At 54.9% G+C, this 15,184-nt stretch overlaps 1 protein-coding gene across 1 annotated transcript; it reads left to right on the top strand.

Annotated features, from left to right (window-relative positions):
* Window positions 1-1,174: 1,174 nt before the first annotated feature.
* LOC122387937 (WD repeat and HMG-box DNA-binding protein 1-like) lies at window positions 1,175-4,890 on the top strand. Its single transcript, XM_043378634.1, has one exon. The coding sequence runs from the start codon at window positions 1,681-1,683 to the stop codon at window positions 4,690-4,692; it is 3,012 nt and encodes a 1,003-aa protein (XP_043234569.1). The 5' UTR covers window positions 1,175-1,680; the 3' UTR covers window positions 4,693-4,890.
* Window positions 4,891-15,184: the final 10,294 nt, after the last annotated feature.

Genomic DNA, 15,184 nt, shown 5'->3' with positions numbered 1-15,184 from the left:
TACATCTCGAAGATCAATCAAATTGCAGGTGCCGATTGGTTATGGATCATTGTAGCTCAATGTACTGCCTTGTGCTGCTTTATTGATTGAAATTGCTTCCAGCTTGTATTGAAAGAAGTCATTATGGAAGAATTAAAAAGGTTCTTGAAAAATTTAAATACTTTGAATTGATATTTATGCAGAATTATACACCCGTATCATTCTTTACATGTCAATATTTGTATATTATCTAGCATATAAGAAAATAGTGGCCTCAAGTTTCTAGAAAATATCTGATTTTACTCTCAGAGCCACTGCAGATCCCTAAAAAGTTAGGAGCCGTCTTCATTATTGAATGTATAAACCCAAATAAATTATCACTGCTCAAAAGTGGAAGAAATGACAAATGAAATAAAGTTTTCCTACAGCGTTGCAATCCAGATTTCAAGATAGTGATGGGCGCACTAGAAAGCAAGTAAAAGTACTCCACAAGGCAAAAGTAAGGAACAAGAATATCCTTATACTGTTTCAGAATTCGGTAACAAACATTTTTTGTGTGTTTTAAATACCCGAACAAATCGATTCCAGAATCAGTCTTGATAATATTATATGGTTTTTGTATGGTGTTGGTGGTACTTGAATGACCAAAGTCAGTACATGTCCATCACCTTTCGATATTTCCGTGGTGCTCGTTCCCATTTCATAGCTGCTCACGGTGTTTTCTGCTGACGTCATATGGTGCTGCTCCACTAGCGCCACCATACGGCGTCAGCTGGCGAATTATCCAGTTAATACCAGAGCCCTGTGTGTGTTGCGGTGCGAGGCGGCAACTCTCCGAGGTTGACGTTTAGCTGTTGATAGTTTTCTATTTTCTTTGGGTTCCTGCGATTCATTGCAAGGGGCTGTACTTTTTATGTGGGGTGGGTGCAATGCTATATAACTGGTGGGTCTCATGCAGTGGAAGCTTGAGGAATTGCTTCAGCTTGGTTGGTTTCCATTTCCAGGCTCACTTAAAATCATCATTTTAAATCAATCCATTCAGTTTTACTTGCTTTTCTCATCGTAATTGTTATAGATATGTCTATACTTTTAATAGGGACATTGCTTAAAGATTGGGACAATGAGGCAGAAATTATATAGGTGATCTTGAGCTATATTTCAAATGCAAGTGAGTTAGGTGCAATTAGATACCAAAACGGCTATTCTGGATTTTTGTATGGCGTGCGTGGATGTAAGAATCACAGTGGGCATGGTGAATGCCTTCAAACATGCATTGATGGTCTAGGTGAAATGGTTTTTTAAGTGAATAGCAATGTCAAAAAGAACAACAATAATCATTTTTATGATATTGAAGTGAAGTCAGAACAAATGGAATGTCTAGGGTAATCACCAATAAGATACCTCATTATCCATCCATTCTTTCCATCTCTAGATGTTATATTTTCTAATAGGGTATATTCAAGTAACACTGGAATCTTGTTAATATGGATTATGGACAATCGCATACATTAGCCTTTGTGATTGTAGCTCGCCCAGTCTCATCATGCCTGTTATTGCCAGGATTTGTACTGGAATAGCCTTGCATCCAGTAATGACATGTGCTGTAGTGTGTAGCTGCTGCAGTTGCCACCATCCAGTGTTGACAATTCTGCCTGTCTCCAGCCAGGACCTCGCCCGCTAAAATAGGACGCTCCAGGCACGATGACGGCGGCGGCACGCACCTACGTGCGGTACGCGCACCCGGAGGGCCGCGTCGGCCTGGCTTACCTGGGCGGCGGCGAGCGGCTGGCCACGGCCGGCGCCGACGGCGAGCTGAGGCTCTGGACCGGCGTCGAGGACGACGACCCCGAGTCGTTCCCGCTGGGCGAGACGCTGACGGCGCTGGCGGCCGCCGGCGAGCGGCTAGTGGTCGGCACGGACGCGCACGCCGTGGCGCTCCTCCGGCTGCCGGAGCTGAGCGCTGACGGCGTGCTGACGCGCTACACGGCGCCCGTCACGGACATCTGCGCCGCCGGCGCGCTGGTCGCCTCGGCCGGCTGCGACATGCTGGTGCGCGTCTGCTCTCTGGACGGCGAGCGCCAGCTGGAGCTGGACGGCTTCGGCGCGCCGGTGCTGAGCGTGGCGCTGAGCCCGAGCGCCGCCGTGCTGCTCACCACCTGCTGCGACGGCAAGGTCACCTTCTGGGACGCCCGCTCGGGCCGCCGACTGGCCGCGCACGCGCTGCTGGCCGTCAGTAACGACGTGAGCACGGCGCCGAGTCCGGCGCGGCCCTCCTGGAGCCCCGACGGCCGCTCGGCGGCCGTGCCCGTCGGCGACGGCGTACGCCTGTTCGGCGGCGACGACTGGTCCGAGCGGCGCCGGCTGAGCAGCGAGCTCATCACCCGGCCGGTGACGGCGTGCGCGTTCTCGCCGTGCGGCCGGTTCGTGGCGGCGGCCACCGCCGACGGCCTGCTGCTCGAGTGGCGGCTGGCCGGGGACGGGCCGGCACGCCAGCTGGACCGCCACGAGGGCCGGCTGCGCGTCAACGCGCTCTGCTGGCACCCGGACGGAGACCGGCTGGCGTTCACCGACAACGCGGGCCAGCTGGGCGTGACCTCCAACGTGCGCGCCGGCCGGGCGGCCGCCCCCGCCGCCGCCGCCGCCGACCCGGACGCCCTGATGGGCATCGACAGCCTGCAAGACGCCATCGATGACGACGACGACCGCGATCTGTTGGAGGCCGCCCTGGACGGCGAGAAGAACACGCTCGACGACCCGAAACTCATCGACGACGACGACGAAGAGGATGACAACGTGATATCGCTCCGCAAGATAAAGGCTGAGTCGGGTTTCCTGTCGGACGCTGACGGCGAGCCGACCGACGGCGCCACTGAGGCCCGCCCGTCAGCGGCGCCCGCGGCCGCCCCGCCGGCGCCCCGCGGGCCCGCGTTCGCCGAGCCGCAGCCGGCGTTCCAGCCGGGCAGCACGCCGGCCCACCTGGAGCGCCGCTTCATGGTGTGGAACGCGGTGGGCGTGGTGACCGCTCACGAGGCCGACTCGATCGACGTCGAGTTCCACGACACGGCCGTGCACCACCCGCTGCACCTGCGCAACACGCTGGGCCACACGCTGGCGGCGCTGTCGGAGCGGGCGCTGCTGCTGGCGGCGCCCGCGCAGGACGACGCGCCCGCCAAGCTGCAGTGCCTCCACTTCAGCTCGTGGGACTCCAACAAGGAGTGGTACCTGGACCTGGCCGACGGCGAGGAGCCCGAGGCGGTGGCGCTGGGCGCCGACTGGCTGGCCGTGGCCACCAACCGCCGGCTGCTGCGCGTGCTGACGCTGACGGGCGTGCAGCTGCGCGTGCTGAGCCTGTGCGGCCGGCCGGTGTGTCTGGCCGGCTGGGAGGACCGGCTGCTGGTGGTCCACCACGCCGGCACCGGCCTGCCCGGCGAGCAGAGCCTGGCCGCCCAGCTGCTGTCGGCTGCCGGCCGCCGGCCGCCGTCGCTGGCGCCGGCGCCGGTGCCCGTGCCGCTGGCGCCCCAGTCGCGGCTGGTGTGGGCCGGCTTCAGCGACCAGGGCACGCCGTGTGTGGCCGACTCGAGCGGCGCGCTGCGGCTGCTGACCGGCCGGCAGGGCGCCGCCTGGACGCCGCTCGAGGCGCCGCACCCGGGCGCCGACCACCTGTTCGTGGTGGGCGTCTCGGAGCTGGAGCAGACGGCGCGCGGCCTGCTGTGCCGCGGCAGCCGGTACCCGGCCGTGCTGCCGCGGCCCGTGCTCAGCGTGCTGCCGCTGCGCCTGCCGCTGGCCGAGGCCGACTCGGCGCGCGGCAAACTGGAGGAGGAGGCGGCGCGCGCGCGCCTCCTGCTCGACACGCTCAGCCGGCTGGACGCGGCCGGCTTCGAGACGGAGGAGGCGGCCGTGGAGCCGCGCCGGGCGCGCGCCGCCGCGCTCACCCAGCTGTTCGCGCTGGCGGTGCGCACCGACCGCGAGCACCGGGCGCTGGACGTGGCCGCGCAGATGGAGCAGGTGGCCACCGTGGAGGCCGTGGCCGGGTACGCGTCCCGCCAGCGGCGGGCCGTGCTCGCCCAGCGGCTCATGGAGCTGGCCCAGACACTGGCCGACGCGCCCGACGATGACGACGAGCCCGAGCCGGCGGCCGAGGACTGGGCGCCGCGCGCGGCGGCCGAGCGGGCGCCGTCGGAGCGTGTGGCGGAGCCGGAGCGGGTGCCGCGGCGCGCACAGACCCCAGACCAGCTGTCCGAGGCGGAGGAGGAGGAGGGCGGGGAGGACGGCCCGCCGCCAGTGCCCGTGCTGCCGGAGATAGCAGAGAAGTCGGGTGACGCCGCGAGCCGGTCCGATATCGCTCCCGGCCGACTGACGCCCTGTAACCCGTTCAAATGCCAGCCGGCCAAGCCGGCCACTCAGGCTGGCAAAGGCGCCGCCGTGTTCGATGATATCAAGCGGCAGGAGGCGCCGGCGAAACGGACGCTGCCAGAAGGTAAGGCGGCCAGGGGCGGCGCCAAACCAAAGAGGCCACGAGTCTCGAAAGATGCCGCCGGTAAACTGGGCTCCATCAAGAGCGCGTTCGCGCCCAAACCGCGCGTAGAGAAGGAGAATCTTGATGATTCTGAGAAGTGCGAGACCAGCGACGTGTCCGAAAATAGTACAAAGAGTGCCCCGAAGGTAGGCTCCGGTCTCGCCAAGTTGTCAGCCTTTGCTTTTACGGAGAAGTGAACTAAATGATTCCGGCTCCCTTTTAAATGCGTTTTTTTTTTTCGCTCCAATGAGAGGAGGTTTAAACATTTTATCCTGTTTTGCAGTAACGTGGCTCGAAGGGTCTTACGGCCTCATATATGTAAAGGATTGAAAGACTGTAGTGCCGCAGTCTCTTGTGCTCTACCTTGGGGCGTGTAAATACATTACATGTGCTAGGCGTGGTCTTTATGTAGACTGTACGGTGCGCGGTTTCTAATCCCCGGTATCGGCTTTGGGCCGTGGTAGTGGTGGTTGGCAAGCAGTTGCCCTCAACCAACTGTATGGTGTGGAGACTATGGTAGGGCGTGACACTGAGGAGTTTTCTCGTTCGGTTCCCCCCCCCCCTCCCACGCACACATACAGTTTCGTACCCGTGTTTCAGCGAGTCAATGGTCCTTTGACTTTGAAGTCACCATCCCCTCCTTCACCTCATCTCGTCAGTAGAGGGAGACAAAGAGCAAAAGGGAGAGAGAGAGAGAGAGAGAGAGAGAGAGAGAGAGAGAGAGAGAGAGAGAGAGAGAGAGAGAGAGAGAGAGAGAGAGAGACGAATCAAAGCAAAGTGGATGGCTGATCACTTTTATCCCTTAGTCGCTGACTGAATTGCAGGCCAGTGAAGCACGCCTAATAGGCTTTTAAAGGGACCCTCCCACCTTCAAAAAAGTTAATGAATTGGCATGAAAGTGATGTCGCTCGGTTCAGAAAGAGCAAAAACGAATATCTACCAAATTTCATCGAAAAATATTCACCGGTTTTCAAGATATTAGACTTTTACTTTTGTTTACTTTTTGGGATCTCCGCTGTTCCTAGCGACTTTATTTGAAAGTGCGGCATTTGTTGCGCGCAAAGCAGCATATACCACCGCGTGCTACAAAACGTTTTAGTCAAACATTTAACGGACGTTCGAAAGCCTGATGACGTCATCAGATTCCCGTAATGGTTAAGAGATAGGGACCACGCTGGTCCCACCCTGCAAGTAAAGGGAAGAAATTTCTTGAACACCATAAAGCAGCGGGGGTTGCGACCAGGATAAATGGTGGTTTCTGAGCCTGGCCGCAAACTTGGCTATCTCAACTCAAAACTAATGTTAAGGTGGGAGGGTCCCTTTAAGCCCGTGTGCGCGAATTCAAAGGGTGGGTCCGAGGGAGAAAAGCCTATTTTGGCATCTGCACTGCCTTCTTTTTCTTTTCTCTCTAGCCACGATATCTGACGGTTTCACAGCATTGGCGGTGCCGTTTCACGCTTCCTGTTGGCATCAAATGATCACTATAAGCATCTTGTTTTCCCAAATTTCATTTTGGCAAAGTCGCTGTTTGATATCTATGAGTCGCCCATGTTTGAGCTCGAGGGACGGCTGGCGGTGTCGCTGCCGGGCGCCGAGCAAAGGGTAGCTGCCGCGCGCCGGGACTAGGGGCCCCTGTTCCGCCGTTTGTGCCGTCAATCCACAGGGCTGGATATACAGAACCCCCGCCGGGCGGTGTTGGTACCCGCCGGCCGCCACCCTCCGACAGAGGACCCAGTCAGCCCCGTCCGTGCACAGCGCAGCGCCGAGACTCAGTCGGCCCGTCCAGCTGTGTGCGCACGGCGCACCCTCGCAGGTAAACATGTCACCGCGATAGCGCGGGGAGTGGGGACCATCAGCGGAAAATGGATGCTGACCCCTGCCGCGGCTGCCAAAGCTGTGCAGCTTTGGGGTAACCTGGATGAATAATATTTATCCTGCTCATACACAGAAAAACGCCACTAACAGGCGCCCATTGGAGGCTCCCGCTAACAGCATAAATGATAAACACCTCTGATTCGCTGGCTGGGAGGCTTTGTGATGCGGGAGGAAGCCCACTAAAAATACGCCCCGAGCGTATCGCTCAACACAGACCTCTTTCTTTCTCCTCTCTCTCTCTCTCTCTCTCTCTCTCTCTCTCTCTCTCTCTCTCTCTCTCTCTCCTCTCTCTCTCTCTCTCTCTCTCTCTCTCTCTCTCTCTCTCTCCCCCTCCCTCCCTCCCTCTCTTTCTCTCTCTCTCTCTCTCTCTCTCTCTCTCTCTCTCTCTCTCTCTCTCTCTCTCTCTCTCTCTCTCTCTCTCTCTCTCTCTCTCTCTCTCTCTCTCTCTCCCTCTCCCTCCCTCCCTCCCTTCTCTCTGTCTTTCTCTGTCGCTCTGTTTTCTCGGTTTATGTATACTGTGTATCGTCCCGATCCTGATGCCCTATTTATTTGGGATGTCTTTGTATGAACGGTCGACCTACACTCTAGACAGCAAATGTTAATCGATTCACATAATCGAAGAATGAATGAACGAATGAATGAACAGACATGTATGACGCCTAAGTAAGACATGTGACAGTGTATGACGCCGGATGTGTAAGCTGTAGGTTAGGGTGGCACTTAGCAATAGGGTGAATTTTATGTTATCCGATTTTTAGGCGTGCGGGTAGTTTTCTGGTTCCATTCCCGTAAAAAATAATGTGTGCAAAATAATTTTGAAAAATATTGATATTTAGGGGTCGCGAATTGAGGTCAAAGTTGGCAGTTTTGGGGAAAAAATCAACTTTTTGGAAACTACTTTAAACCTATTTGGAATGACATATGTGGTCATTAAGCGTCATATCCGACGTATTTTGACCTTTATTTGTATAACAATTGCTTATCCCATCACTTCCGGTCGATCGTAGCCAGTCCAGGTCACGCCAAGACAGGTCTGATCTGGGCTGTTTTACCCATGTCAGGCCTGTTTTTGGCCTGGCGACCGGTGCCTTCTCTCTCACAGTGGAGGTCATATCCTCTTATGAGTGTGAGGAGTGAACGGTCTCTCCTGTTCCAAAGGGAGGACGAGCCCCACAGTTCTATCGGTTCTTGAGACATGCTCCTTTTCTGTCAAAGAGAATGTGAAGAAGTTGGAGCCAGCCTATCGCCGGCGGGGGAAAGCAGAGGCGAGAGTGGGCATTGAGCTGCGCTGGTTTATTGTGCTTTCGGGATGTTCTTCCGTGGGCGCTTCTTCCGACTCTACATAGTGCCAGTGCCAGCAACAGACTTACCCGGCCATTGCGGCGCGCACACGGAGGGAACGTCTTTGACGATGGCGACCATGAGAGAGAAACGTCGACTCACACTCCCAAGCGCATGCGGGCGAGCGGACGTCCCCAACAGTGAACTGGCCTCGACCGGGCCAAACTGCCCAACCGTAATGTGTGAAGAACACGTGAGCCTGTTATCAACTGCGGCACGGAACTTCTGATACGACTCCGGCTGAACCGCGAATCCTGAACCGCGAGAGAAGGAGCGTCGACCGATTCTAGGTCCTGGTGATGGGGGGGGGGGATTAGGGTGGCCAAGCTCCTCGCCGTTCCCAAACTCCCTTCCATCCAAGCACAGGAGGCCATGCTCACAGCGCTGGGAGGCTAGGAACTGGAGAAGCGGAACTGCGGCCTTTTGCTTCGACGCCACGACGGCGAACAGCATGCTGGTGAACGGTACTTTAGCCCTTATCATTTAGGGCCTTGCCCTTATCGAGCAGAAGCTGGATCGGCCCGTCCTCCAGCTGGCCTGCCGGCACCACGTGTAAGAGCTGGTCCTAGAGAAGGCCTTCTCCACCTGCCGTAGAATCTCGAGCGGCCTCTACATCCGGCTGTTTAAGAGGTTCAAAGGCGGATGGGAGTTCATGCTTCATTGACAGGATCACACCGGTGGCGTTCGCCGTCGACGACGTTCCGGAGTGGGACAAGCTGCTGGTAAGCTTCCATCGCTTCCATCGCTAGACTATGCCTAGCTCCGGGAAGACTACCGAAAACTTCTGGAGCTCTGCGTAACTGCTCTCGGTGGAGTTCCAAGCACGGCATCCGTTTCTCAGCCTCAGAGTACTCCACTGAGTTAGGTGGATGGCAAAGACCATCCGTACCGTGGATGCCTTCCTCTTCAGGGAGCGTCTCCGGCTGACGGCGGCCGAGGCCCAGGTCATCAGACGCTGTGCGCTGTTCGTTGCCTGCAAGTTCGCCGCCGCCGCCGCCGCCTGGTCTGGGACTCTACTGCCACTGCGCCGGCTGTGGACCTGACCTTCGTGAACTCGTTCTGCACCTACCCCGACAAGGAGCTGTCGAAGGCGACAGTCCCGGTCTTCGGCCGTCACCTGTAGTAATTGAGTGATCGGCTGGTGACTCTGGAGCTTTTAGACCCCGACCCTCGGGCTCAATCAAGACATGGTGCGGGCAATAGACTTGTAGGAGAGGGGACCCGCCCCGTAAGTCCTTAGTGGACACTATGAACGCCGCTCTCGCGACCGAGACGTTGGCGAGCTTCCTCACACCATCGTTCAAAAAGCTCTCAAGGATACACGACCTGGACGCGGGGCTCATCATCAATGACCAAGGCCACTGGGAGGACAGCGGCTACCAAACCGCAGCTCGTGTAGTCCGGGAGCTGCGGGTGGTGAATGACTTCACCAGGCGCGGTATGGCGCTGATGTAGGACTGGCACTCATGGAAGACAAAGATTAGCGCCAGTTCTTCCTCCATGTCGTTGAAAAGATCACAGAAAACGCTAACCTGACACCCGAAGATCGACTGCAATTGCTAACCAGGCTACACACAAAGTGATCTGGGTGCCCGTTGCCCATGATACCCCTCCCTCCAATGAGGCGCCAATAATCTACTAAAGAGGAGGAACTGGAGTAGTGGAGTACATATACCAGCGTTCTGGCGTGGCCGAAGCTGCATGGAATATCAATAAACAATATCAAAATGACTAAGAAATGCCTTATTATCATCCGATTATAGCGTAATAGGAAACTCAGAAGCGATTTTAATGATATTGAAATATGCTACCAAAATCTCAATTTTTACCTTGATTCGCGAATGTCCGTGAAGTTAGCGTCAGCAACAGCAACGAATACAGCGTCGGATTCAGAATCGCTTAAAAAACTCATATTAGGTCAATTGGGGGACGGGGAGCAAGAATATGACCTTTATTTGGCCCTAGCTCTTACCCCTTACCCCTTAATCGGCCCTTAAAGGAAGGGGCGCGGCAAAACGCCCTCAAGGGTTCGTCTGATCGCCAAAATAAGGGTCGCAATCGATTCCCCGGGTCAATATCTAGCCGCAGCCTCGGGTTCCAGATGTGTGCAACTTACCCCTTACCCCTTAATCGGCCCTTAAAGGACGGGGCGCGTCAAAAGTGCCTCAAGGGTTTGTCTGATCGCCAAAATAAGGGTCGCAATCGATTCCTCGGGTCAATATCTAGCCGCAGCCTCGGGTTCCAGATGTGTGCAACTTACCCCTTACCCCTTAATCGGCCCTTAAAGGAAGGGGCGCGTCAAAAGTGCCTCAAGGGTTCGTCTGATCGCCAAAATAAGGGTCGCAATCGATTCCCCGGGTCAATATCTAGCCGCAGCCTCGGGTTCCAGATGTGTGCAACTTACCCCTTACCCCTTAATCGGCCCTTAAAGGACGGGGCGCGTCAAAAGTGCCTCAAGGGTTCGTCTGATCGCCAAAATAAGGGTCGCAATCGATTCCTCGGGTCAATATCTAGCCACAGCCTCGGGTTCCAGATGTGTGCAACTTACCCCTTACCCCTTAATCGGCCCTTAAAGGAAGGGGCGCGTCAAACGTGCCTCAAGAATTCGTCTGATCGCCAAAATAAGGGTCGCAATCGATTCCCCGGGTCAATATCTAGCCGCAGCCTCGGGTTCCAGATGTGTGCAACTTACCCCTTACCCCTTAATCGGCCCTTAAAGGAAGGGGCGCGTCAAAAGTGCCTCAAGGGTTCGTCTGATCGCCAAAACAAGGGTCGCAATCGATTACCCGGGTCAATATCTAGCCGCAGCCTCGGGTTCCAGATGTGTGCAACTTACCCCTTACCCCTTAATCGGCCCTTAAAGGACGGGGCGCGTCAAAAGTGTCTCAAGGGTTCGTCTGATCGCCAAAATAAGGGTCGCAATCGATTCCCCGGGTCAATATCTAGCCGCAGCCTCGGGTTCCAGATGTGTGCAACTTACCCCTTACCCCTTAATCGGCCCTTAAAGAAGGGGCGCGTCAAAAGTGCCTCAAGGGTTCGTCTGATCGCCAAAATAAGGGTCGCAATCGATTCCCTGGGTCAATATCTAGCCGCAGCCTCGGGTTCCAGATGTGTGCAACTTACCCCTTACCCCTTAATCGGCCCTTAAAGGACGGGGCGCGTCAAAAGTGCCTCAAGGAATCGTCTGATCGCCAAAATAAGGGTCGCAATCGAGTCCCCGGGTCAATATCTAGCCGCAGCCTCGGGTTCCAGATGTGTGCAACTTACCCCTTACCCCTTAATCGGCCCTTAAAGGAAGGGGCGCGTCAAAAGTGCCTCAAGGGTTCGTCTGATCGCCAAAATAAGGGTCGCAATCGATTCCCCGGGACAATATCTAGCCGCAGCCTCGGGTTCCAGATGAGTGCAACTTACCCCTTAACCCTTAATCGGCCCTTAAAGGACGGGGCGCGTCAAAAGTGCCTCAAGGGTTCATCTGATCGCCAAAATAAGGGTCGCAATCGATTCCTCGGGTCAATATCTAGCCGCAGCCTCGGGTTCCAGATGTGTGCAACTTACCCCTTACCCCTTAATCGGCCCTTGAAGGAAGGGGCGCGTCAAAAGTGCCTCAAGGGTTCGTCTGATCGCCAAAATAAGGGTTGCAATCGATTCCCCGGGTCAATATCTAGCCGCAGCCTCGGGTTCCAGATGTGTGCAACTTACCCCTTACCCCTTAATCGGCCCTTAAAGGACGGGACGCGTCAAAAGTGCCTCAAGGGTTTGTCTGATCGCCAAAATAAGGGTCGCAATCGATTCCTCGGGTCCATATCTAGCCGCAGCCTCGGGTTCCAGATGTGTGCAACTTACCTCTTACCCCTTAATCGGCCCTTAAAGGACGGGGCGCGTCAAAAGTGCCTCAAGGGTTCGTCTGATCGCCAAAATAAGGGTCGCAATCGATTCCTCGGGTCAATATCTAGCCGCAGCCTCGGGTTCCAGATGTGTGCAACTTACCCCTTACCCCTTAATCGGCCCTTAAAGGAAGGGGCGCGTCAAAAGTGCCTCAAGGGTTCGTCTGATCGCCAAAATAAGGATCGCAATCGATTCCCCGGGTCAATATCTAGCCGCAGCCTCGGGTTCCAAATGTGTGCAACTTACCCCTTACCCCTTAATCGGCCCTTAAAGGAAGGGGCGCGTCAAAAGTGCCTCAAGGGTTCGTCTGATCGCCAAAATAAGGGTCGCAATCGATTCCCCGGGTCAATATCTAGCCGCAGCCTCGGGTTCCAGATGTGTGCAACTTACGAACCCTTGAGGCACTTTTGACGCGCCCCTTCCTTTAAGGGCCGATTAAGGGGTAAGGGGTAAGTTGCACACATCTGGAACCCGAGGCTGCGGCTAGATATTGACCCGGGGAATCGATTGCGACCCTTATTTTGGCGATCAGACGAACCCTTGAGGCACTTTTGACGCGCCCCGTCGTTTAAGGGCCGATTAAGGGGTAAGGGGTAAGTTGCACACATCTAGAACCCGAGGCTGCGGCTAGATATTGACCCGAGGAATCGATTGCAACCCTTATTTTGGCGATCAGACGAACCCTTGAGGCACTTTTGACGCGCCCCGTCCTTTAAGGGCCAATTAAGGGGTAAGGGGTAAGTTGCACACATCTGGAACCCAAGGCTGCGGCTAGATATTGACCCGGGGAATCGATTGCGACCCTTATTTTGGCGATCAGACGAACCCTTGAGGCACTTTTGACGCGCCCCGTCCTTTAAGGGCCGATTAAGGGATAAGGGGTAAGTTGCACACATCTTGAACCCGAGGTTGCGGCTAGATATTGACCCGGGGAATCGATTGCGACCCTTATTTTGGCGATCAGACGAACCCTTGAGGCACTTTTGACGCGCCCCTTCCTTTAAGGGCCGAGTAAGGGGTAAGGGGTAAGTTGCACACATCTGGAACCCGAGGCTGCGGCTAGATATTGACCCGAGGAATCGATTGCGACCCTTATTTTGGCGATCAGACAAACCCTTGAGGCACTTTTGACGCGCCCCGTCCTTTAAGGGCCGATTAAGGGGTAAGTTGCACACATCTGGAACCCAAGGCTGCGGTTAGATATTGACCCGGGGAATTGATTGCGACCCTTATTTTGACGATCAGACGAACCCTTGAGGCATTTTTGACGCTCCCCTTCCTTTAAGGGCCGATTAAGGGGTAAGGGGTAAGTTGCACACATCTGGAACCCGAGGCTGCGGCTAGATATTGACCCGAGTAATCGATTGCGACCCTTATTTTGGCGATCAGACGAACCCTTGAGGCACTTTTGACGCGCCCCGTCCTTTAAGGGCCGATTAAGGGGTAAGGGGTAAGTTGCACACATCTGGAACCCGAGACTGCGGCTAGATATTGACCCGGGGAATCGATTGCGACCCTTATTTTGGCGATCAGACGAACCCTTGAGGCACTTTTGACGCGCTCTTCCTTTAAGGGCCGATTAAGGGGTAAGGGGTAAGTTGCACACATCTGGAACCCGAGGCTGCGGCTAGATATTGACCCGAGGAATCGATTGCGACCCTTATTTTGGCGATCAGACGAACCCTTGAGGCACTTTTGACGCGCCCCGTCCTTAAAGGGCCGATTAAGGGGTAAGGGGTAAGTTGCACACATCTGGAACCCGAGGCTGCGGCTAGATATTGACCCGGGTAATCGATTGCGACCCTTGTTTTGGCGATCAGACGAACCCTTGAGGCACTTTTGACGCGCCCCTTCCTTTAAGGGCCGATTAAGGGGTAAGGGGTAAGTTGCACACATCTGGAACCCGAGGCTGCGGCTAGATATTGACCCGGGGAATCGATTGCGACCCTTATTTTGGCGATCAGACGAACCCTTGAGGCACTTTTGACGCGCCCCTTCCTTTAAGGGCCGATTAAGGGGTAAGGGGTAAGTTGCACACATCTGGAACCCAAGGCTGCGGCTAGATATTGACCCGAGGAATCGATTGCGACCCTTATTTTGGCGATCAGACGAACCCTTGAGGCACTTTTGACGCGCCCCGTCCTTTAAGGGCCGATTAAGGGGTAAGGGGTAAGTTGCACACATCTGGAACCCGAGGCTGCGGCTAGATATTGACCCGGGGAATCGATTGCGACCCTTATTTTGGCGATCAGACGAACCCTTGAGGCACTTTTGACGCGCCCCTTCCTTTAAGGGCCGATTAAGGGGTAAGGGGTAAGTTGCACACATCTGGAACCCGAGGCTGCGGCTAGATATTGACCCGAGGAATCGATTGCGACCCTTATTTTGGCGATCAGACGAACCCTTGAGGCACTTTTGACGCGCCCCGTCCTTTAAGGGCCGATTAAGGGGTAAGGGGTAAGTTGCACACATCTGGAACCCGAGGCTGCGGCTAGATATTGACCCGGGGAATCGATTGCGACCCTTATTTTGGCGATCAGACGAACCCTTGAGGGCGTTTTGCCGCGCCCCTTCCTTTAAGGGCCGATTAAGGGGTAAGGGGTAAGAGCTAGGGCCAAATAAAGGTCATATTCTTGCTCCCCGTCCCCCAATTGACCTAATATGAGTTTTTTAAGCGATTCTGAATCCGACGCTGTATTCGTTGCTGTTGCTGACGCTAACTTCACGGACATGATTCGCGACCTCTAAACATCAATATTTTCCCATAAAAATTTGCCTCCCTTATTTTTTACGGGAATGGAACCGGAAAACCACCCGCACGCATTAACAATCAAAAATTGATTTTTAAGTGCCACCCTACTGTAGGTGTCAGCTGTACAGTGTGTCACTGATTCGTGTTGAATGTTATGCGGTTCACGAGTACCGGCAGTCGCCTTATCACAAATGTTATTATATGATAGGGTAACTGTGGGGAAAACGCACCCCTGGGTTAAACGCCTCCCCTAAAAAAATCGTAGATCTTATCGACGGATAGGTGTTTTATCCTGGCTTTCAGAACAGTCAGCTGCTTGTTTACGTAGTTCTCTATTTCCGGTTCTGCGTCTTGAGGAGCAGCGTGGGTAGGTGCTGATGTTGGTTTTGGGTGCTGTTTTTGTTGTTTTTACAGAAGATTCCTAAGCTTTTGATGCCCTCTTTATATCACAAAACTTGCTATTGTGTACATCACTCAAAACTGCGTTTTATTGTCATTCTGTTGAACTTATTATGCTGCGGTGTTAGTGGCGCGTTTTTTGTCAATATTTTGTTGACCGGAAATGGAGTGGATGGGGAAAGACGCCTACTCGATGCATGGGGCAAGACGCCCCCCAGTTTTCTGAAAGGGGGCGTTTTGCACGGTGGTGAGAGTGCAGGGTAGCGCCGTGTAGGTCGGGGCCGAAAAGGCCTCTCCCTGTCCTTTTTTGCTGATATATCCTAAACGACTGTAGATATCGTCAGCAAACTTTCAGGACTCCTCCGGGCATCCATTTTACACATTGCAACAACATTTTATACCAAAGGCTATGATAGGTTGACCACAAATGACGTCAG

This window comes from Amphibalanus amphitrite, unplaced genomic scaffold (genome assembly GCF_019059575.1).
Source record: "Amphibalanus amphitrite isolate SeventyFive unplaced genomic scaffold, NRLGWU_Aamphi_draft 000017F_arrow, whole genome shotgun sequence".
Taxonomy (NCBI): Eukaryota; Metazoa; Arthropoda; class Thecostraca; order Balanomorpha; family Balanidae; genus Amphibalanus; species Amphibalanus amphitrite.
The sequence above is the reverse complement of the archived record's forward strand: the minus strand, read 5'-3'. Positions and strand labels throughout refer to the sequence as shown.